Source organism: Calidris pugnax, unplaced genomic scaffold (genome assembly GCF_001431845.1).
Source record: "Calidris pugnax isolate Ruff unplaced genomic scaffold, ASM143184v1 scaffold76, whole genome shotgun sequence".
Taxonomy (NCBI): Eukaryota; Metazoa; Chordata; class Aves; order Charadriiformes; family Scolopacidae; genus Calidris; species Calidris pugnax.
The window spans coordinates 345,663-353,880 of NW_015090827.1; the positions used below are offsets into that span (position 1 = coordinate 345,663).

At 43.4% G+C, this 8,218-nt stretch overlaps 1 protein-coding gene across 1 annotated transcript in view; it reads right to left on the reverse strand.

Moving 5' to 3' along the window:
* CDK6 (cyclin-dependent kinase 6) overlaps positions 1 to 8,218 on the reverse strand; it is a 129,991-nt gene that overhangs the window by 37,441 nt on the left and 84,332 nt on the right. The window contains exon 5 of the mRNA XM_014940284.1: positions 1,812 to 1,921. Within this exon, the coding sequence (XP_014795770.1) occupies positions 1,812 to 1,921 (110 nt within the window). The remainder of the gene's footprint in view (positions 1 to 1,811; positions 1,922 to 8,218) is intronic.

The following is an 8,218-nucleotide window of genomic DNA, read 5'->3' on the forward strand; positions in this document are numbered from 1 at the left end:
GCGCTTCCAGTGGAACGACACAGGACATACAGACTTGGAACATTCCTCACCTCTGCAGTTTTTGACAGCCTCCCAAATTTAGGACTGAGAATGTCAGACTGACCCTGCGTTTGGCAAGAATAATAGAAGTCCTGGTTTTATCAAACTCTGCTTCCAGTCAGATCTCAATTCAATGTAAAAACAAAAATATCTGATTTTGTAATATTAATGTAATATTTGCATTTGTAAACAAGTAGAGAATTTAACTGTCCCTAATTTAATTTACTATGTTGGATTTGGAGAGTTGGTGAGGCTCATACATCATAAAAGGAAAAATAAAATTAAATTGGTGGTGTTTGTATATGCCAATATTTCTCATCTGTCAGAATACTGCAAATTAAATGAGAAAAATGAGAGTTCTGAGCATGTAATAAAGTTGTGTGTTCAGTTGTTTTTCTTGTGTCACTTTTACTGCAAATGCTAAAATGAAGTTGTTGACTCTGCTATTTAAATCAGAAAAAATATCGATGGCTTAATGCTATTGTGAACCTGGCAGTACATGGGATAAGACTAAATCTTTCAAAGTTTGTAATGGAGGGTTTAATCGATACTCCTAAAATCCACATTCTTTTTTTTCTCTCGTTTTCTGACCTCATTTCTGAGTCAGAGGCAGAGAGGGTGGAGTATAATAATTCTACCCAGGGCATTTGACCAGGCAAGAAGCCCAAGAAAAATGATTTTTCCATATACTAACATTAATAAGTAGTAGAATCCCAGAGTTATTTTGCAAGACTTCAGTTAGTATTTTGAACTTCACATTGTATAAATGAAATAGTTGTTCCTCAAGGCCCCTGCAATATCGCTTCTCTTTGGAAATTATATTAATTTGGGGGGGATTTGGCCACTCAGTGTACCATTTTCTTTCACATTTTCTTCATGGATATTCTTTGATTTCACAGTAATGTCACAAAACACTATCCAGTTTCTACATGGAGATCACCCAGGTGATGAGAACATGCACTTTTTGCAGTAAACTCAACCAAAATGCATGTGATTTGGTTAATATTGAGACAGATTTACCTTCTTAAGGTTCTTGGGGGTTTGTTCCTCTCCATACTCTACATGGTACAACCTCCATATTAGTGTCCTTCCATGGAGAAAGACCAGTACATAATGTTCCCCTTGAATTCACAACTCACCTGCATCCAGCTGTAACATTTTGTAGCAAAACAGTTCTGATAGCCAATATAATCGAACAGTGAAAAAAAGTCCTGTATCTGTTTTTTTTTGGACTACATTTAACTATTTCTGTTACCCTACACTCAGGCTAAATAGCTTATTCCGTAAAAAATCCTACCTCTGTTTCCTGCCTCTAGAAATCAACTCTGCATTGACTCCTGAGATCTCAAATCTGCCAAGAGGGGCTACAGCAAACACCGATGCTCCAACACACAAACTCCTGGTGAGTGTCACCTGCTGAGCACTGTGCCCTGCATCCCACGGACAACCCTCTCAGGAGTGCAGCCTCACCCAACTGGTCAGCAGCTTCTCCAGCCCACTCCCACCTGCGCTCGGGCTCAGGTGTAGCACCAATACAACGACGCTCGTACAGGCTGTACCGGGAGCTGAGGCACACTCCCATCAGAAAAGAAATACTGCAAGATGGCAACAAGTACCAATTTGCAATGGTTTTTACATTTTATGCTGCAGATAAATCATCCTATCAGGCCTTTCCAATGTAAATGTGACCCAGTGTATTGTACCAGACATTACTGCACATTTTTTCAAATTTCAAATGAAAAACATGAAGAAAATAAAACTGTATTTCTTACTTTCGACGGAACATTTCTGCAAATATGCAGCCCACGCTCCAAAGATCGACTGGTGTTGCATAGCTGGACTGAAGCAGAACTTCAGGAGCTCTATACCACAGAGTAACAACCTGTAAAACAAAAGGGAACATAAGAGACAGCACTGTTACTGACACAGTTACAACCTCCTAAGTGTTGCCTATACAGCTCCCATTTAATATAATCCAAACTGTAAAATCTCACAGATTAGGGCAAACTGGTTTGGCCAGTGCATAGAAGAGGGTCCTTGGTGGAAGGTGTTGGTGTGGAGAGCTGCAGTGGTGATGAGGAAGGAACAGTGCGGTCCAGGGTACAACAGAAACACAGTGTCAGCGTAGAGCATCGGTGTGGTACCACAGTAGTCATAGCACAACACCACAACAACTGCTTTTGCAATTCCAGACCCCAAACCTCTTCAGGGGACATGTCAACTCTCCATAGAGCAAACATTACTCTATTCAACAAGGCCTGCTTTTCTTAAACAGCTTGTGTGGACCCCTCCAGTGTAGTCACCAGAGCCAAAATGGAAAGGAATAAGTGAGGGAATACTGTCCGTTTTACCCATAGGACAAACCAGCCCCTCTGTCCTGAGTCCTTAAGAGCTTATGTATTATTTTCTGTGAAAGAAATGGGGTTAGCTCAAGTGTATGGGCCAACCTGGGTGAATGTCTGAGCTGTCTCAAAGTTCTCTCTTCATGTTGAACTGAAGAAATTATAACTTATTTTTTTTTCAGTTGGATACAGATTAAGTCAAACCCTTCCCAAAGCCGTCCCTCCCCAAAGGCTGTCCCCTGTGGTTTCCTCGCACACAGAGGTACCATCAACTGTTGATTTTCACTGAAGCAGCACAGCACAGGGATGCCCGTCAGAATCCTGGCCTTTAGAGCTGTGTGACCGTCTCTGCTCATGTTGGTTGGACCAGCATTAACTTCTCTCACAATTTATTTCTAAATGATGCACTCTTTCCCAGGGACGTGTCCCATAAAGCATCTGCTTTTAGGCTGTTCTTGTCCTGGTGGTCATGTCACAACATGTTGTAGGGACCCAGTGGGAATTTTACTGGCACTGCTCCATCGGTGTACTTCGATGAGTCCAGCACATCAGACCCACAACAGAGATGGGACAGTTTATATTTATCCTTTTGTTTCCCACAAGTAGACTAAATACAGATGAGGCTGACTATATCTTCAGTATATTTACAGAAAAACACAAGGAGCTTCTCCAGAGCCCCATGCGAGCTATTGCATTGGTAGAATATCATCTCAGAGCCACATGAGTGTCCCACTCCTGAATGCAGTTATAATCCAGCCGTAACAACACACCATCATCAGCTACACACCAATATTGTCTCAGTGTGTGCTATAATTTAAACCTCTGACTATTAATCTGGGGACAGGGAGGGTCTCAACAATTATTGGTTTGTTTCTCCAACAAACACAAAGGTGGGAGATGCAGCATTCAGGAGAGCATGGAACAAAGCAAAACACTGAAAAGAAACGAGTGCAAAGATAAGAATGAAAATACTTCTTTTTAAATTATATTAACTAGGATAGTGAGTTCTGAATTTCAAGACCTGTACAAAGAAATGTGTAAGAAGAGTGGGTTTTTTAATGATAACAATATAATTGTCTTCTAAGCAAAAACAACAATGGAAGTAATCGGCCGAATTTGCTGGTCAAAGCCAGCTGAAACAAAAGCAAATACAACATTTATTACAATCATTACATGCCCTGACAGCCTTTGGAACTACTGAATGGCTATTGAAAGGAAGTTCACGGATATTTGCACAAGTGGTCATATTTGCTAACAGTCCTCTTAAACACTTTGATCTCTATTCATAAAATTTGTCTTTGAAACAGTTCAATAACACAGTGCAAAGTACTGCACTGGCAAGCTAGACTTCCAGATACCTGCCCCCAGAAACACATTCCTATGTGGAAGCTGGGCATTATTTAACTACATCTGTCTTGTTCCTGATTTGCTACCTTACGGCGGTATTTCCAAAATATATCTCTCTATAAAAACCAGAGAACTTTCTTCAGAGATTGGCTCCAGGGAAAGAAGACAAAGGTCCGGGATTTTTACTGGAGCTGCCCTGTCTCAATCGGATGGAATATCTCCTAAAACAGACACTTTTTTCCTGATGCAGATATACTTCTCAAACTGACCTGCACTTTTATTCTCCCAGGACATTTGTGGAAGAGCTTATTGAAGAAACATTGCTTTGAGAAATTAGATATACCAATTCCAATGCATTGTTGTTTGTCAGTGGCTGGGTGGTCTCTGATCTGAGGGAATCCCCCCAAACCTTACAACTCCTGCTCTGGGATCCACACAGCTCTTCTCCCACCGGGGGAACAGTGCCTCATTGTCCCCAGTCCCATCAGCCCCACCACACCATGGCCCTGCACTCCCACAGGCCAAGGACTGGTGGATGCACGGCTGGGAGACAGCCTGAACGCTTCTGGCAATGTATGCCCCAAACTGATGTCCCTTTTCCAGGGACAGGGGGCACAGGACAGCTGCCCCCTTCCCGAGGGGAGCGTGGCAGCTCTGGCCGGTGCCGGGTGCTGGAGCGAAGGCTGTGGAAGCGTGTGACACCTCAGCTGCTGTCCCACGTCACCACATCCTGGCACAGCTCCACAGGCATCTGCACCCTGCTACGCTCCATGCACCCGTACACGGGGACAGGGAGATTCTACTTCTGAGTAATCTGGAAACTTAAACATTTAAAGCACGTTATTTCCAAAGTCTTACAGCTAAGTTCCAGCAAATGCCGGATTGCTTTATAGTCAGAGAGGAAGTAATCTGTTGAGCTCTTTTGATATACACTGTCATTACTGTGTAATTACAAAAGTGACCAAGTAACCTTGTGCTTTGTAATATGCAAGGTCGTGTTTCAAAATGTGAGTCTGAAAGGGATCAAAATGTACTAAATGTCAGTTTGCACACAAGTAATGCCACAGATGACTCCTCCAGCAGTCAGGGTCGTCTCCTGAAAAGCACAGGATGATGCAGATGATGCAGTGGTTTTGACACAGAGTTTCACACTCTCTTTCTCTTACCATAGAAACCAAGAAAATATTTGTGGACATTCCATTCACATTTGCAGATAAGTAGAAATGAAAATTATTCTGAACACAGGATATGGTGAGGCCAAACAACTAGATCATCGCTTCCTCTTTAGCGGGGTTCTGACTTAGAATGCAAAAATGCTTTGCTTAGGTAAGCCACACAGCAGTGAGACAGGCTCTCCCTGAGAGAAAGAGCACTTGAACAAGAGCTGCTTCATAAAGTCCCATCTTTAGGATGGAAAAAGCAAGCACCTGCACCAGTACATTTCACTTAAACTTTGCCTGTCCTAAAAATTTGCCACACATGTAGTGTGGCACATGGTGACTGTGCTGCAGGAGAAGGGGTTTGCGCTCATGTGCTGACAGAGATCCTAAATTCAGCACAAGACTCCTAAATCCTTTGGAGCTTGTAGGCTTTACTGGCCGTGTTTCATTTGACTCCTCCTGTCAAATAAACTTCCCTCCTTTGCCTCCTTCTTGCTTCCCCTCACCCTGCCCAGCCTCTCTAGCTCCTCTCTCACACTGGCCCGCTGGACCCGACCTTCTGTCTCCTCTCCCCTGCCCCTGCCTTTCTGCCACACGCCAACAGCCCCCCAACACCATCACCAAATGTGCCTGACCCCCTGCTGCACGGACTGCTGATGATCTCAGAGACCCCTCCCAACGATGGTGATTCTGTGATTCTGTGTGCTCTGCCTCCCCTCACGTCCCCCATCTGCTCCCTTCCACCCCCAAACTCTCCTGGGTTTCACACCCTGTCCCCTCCTCTTCCAAGTGCCTCCAAATGTACCAGGGCACTCCTTTTTTCCCTTTAGCTTCTGAGCCCACTCTGCCTGTCCTGAGGACACCCTATGACATCTGTATTTAATAGATTAAGTTACATACAAAACCATCTAGAATAATTCATACACTGGAAGGAGTACGCACCTAAAGGAGTAACAATGCTCCTTCTCCAGAGCACATTTTATGTTTCCACTGCCCAGATCAGATGGGATGATATCAGATAAAGATGGTATCAGTAGCTGCAGATCACTGCTTCTGACAGTTCAAATGTCAATAGATTTAGGCAGCACTTCAGGAGAAAATAAATGTGTATCTGAGTGGCATCAGAAAGGAAAAGAAAATCTGCAAGCCTACCAAGGCTGTGTCTGACTCCCTGAAGAAGGAAACGTGCTCAGTAAGAAGCAAGGGGAGAGCTGCATTTAGAATCAGAAGAAGAAAGACAATGTTCTTTTGAAATAAAGCTTTCTGCCTTATTACACCTGACAGATGTTGCCATCTGAGACAATCTAGCCCCAGGAGTTTCAATACTGCTCTTCATGGTACCTGTTTCTGATGAAAAATCAAATAAGTGGTAAGTACCTGCTCACTAGCAATGTGAACACAAGATCTATGCACTGCGTCAATCTCATTTAATTTCCATTTACTTTACAGAGCAGATTTTCACTTTTGCATAACTGCTTAATTTAAATGGATCTGCACAGCCCTTTCCAAATATAGCTGCTGTCTGAATAGCATACAGTTCAAAAAGGACAAACAGAGGTTTAGTGGGTAACAGAGACACAAAGGGCTACATGTGGGTTTGCCACAGACTTTAAGTACAGACCAGTGCCCGGTTGCACAGCTCCAGGAACAAAGCGGTGACCAGACTGTAACACAGCAGCTATGTCTGTGCGAGGAAATTAAACGGGACAGGAAACGTTCCTCTGGCACTGAGACCAAGAGCACAGAGCGGGCTGTGTCCTTATCATCAACTTCTCAGCCTCCCAAACAAGGTGACCGCATGCAAACTGCTCATTGGGAATGGCCTTTGGTCCATGCCCAACTGTGCCTAGGAACTGTCTGGGGAGGAGCTGGTTGGCAGATCTCAAAACCATGCCAGGAACCATTTTAATAATTTAACAGCAGAGACAATTGGGCTCCGGTACCCACGAATGTTTCCTGGCATTCTTTAACCCGCCAGCCAGTGAGTCACGCTGTGGTCCCAGCTCTCCCTCCAGAGAGAAGGCATTTTGCTGTGCTTCCTTCACCTCCGCTGGTTCTGAGGGGGCTCAGGAGGGCGGTGGGGCCAGGGGGTGCAGCCCACTCCTCATCCACCCCACGCTGCCCTTACTTTATCCTCAGGTCACACCAACACACACTGCAACTGTGTATGAGGAGAATCTAACCCACTGGCCTGCGTGTAGACATCTTCCTTTCAGACATCGAAAGCTGGATGAGATTAATCCCACTCTAATTAGTTCTGAGGGGACTTTGAAGAGGCCTATAAAACCTTTTAAAATATTAGCTTTCATAGAAATCATGCCACAAAAGCAATTAGCAGGATGCTTAAGTTCACACAAAGTACCTTTGAATCCAAATAAAATTTTTCTTCCAAATCTTTTGCTTTTGTAATTGTGGTTTCTACTGTACTGTTTTTGGTGCTGATTTCGTTCATTATATTTGCACTAGACACTGGCTCATTTCATTGCTTAAAGCATTTCAGCCTCATGAAGGATTATTTGCAAATTTTTTTTTTTTAAGTTTCCTAACATGGTTCTTAAACTAAGTTATTTTGTTCAGTTCTCACTAACGGGGATGTCACGTTATCTTTGGGGAATATTTTTGACTATTTTTCTTTTTTTTTTGGTCCTTTCTTTTTGAGTAAAAATGAGGGAATATAGCTATAAAATATATAGTGCTGTATGTAGAATAAAGCTCTTCAGTTGCTTCGTGGTCTCCCAAATTCACAAAAAATCTATTGCTTCAAAGGAGGATTTAAAGCGGAATCTTTCCAGCTTCACTATGGAGTTGCTACTGCATGGCTGCTTCTTCACCTCTGCCACTCTAAAATGACTCGCACAATTTTCTTCAAACTTTGTAGACAATTTCTCCCTGGCTGTATGACTATGCCTGACACATGCGCCCCAGACTAGCTGGAGAGGACAGAGTTACAGGTGGCTAAGGATCCAGGGCTGCTTATTGATGGAAGCCTGGCTTTGCAGAGAGACTCTCTCTCTCCAGCACACCTCCCTCTCGCTTGCTAGAAACACTGCCACGAATCTCCACAGAGGCTGAAAAGAAGAAATGTAATTTCTTAAATGAATATGCTTAAAAATGGTTCACTGCTCTGAAAGGTAACACTACTTAAAATGAAGTCAATGTAATGTTAAAAATTCCTTAGGAAAAGAAAGAATTTGTCTAATCTTGTTTCATCACCTGCAGTTTGGAATAGTGCATGGCAACCAGGACTGAGCAGAGTAGGGAGAGAAGAGATGAGGAAGGGAGAGAGAAGAGATGAGGAAGGGAGAGAGAAGAGATGGGGAGGGGAGGGGA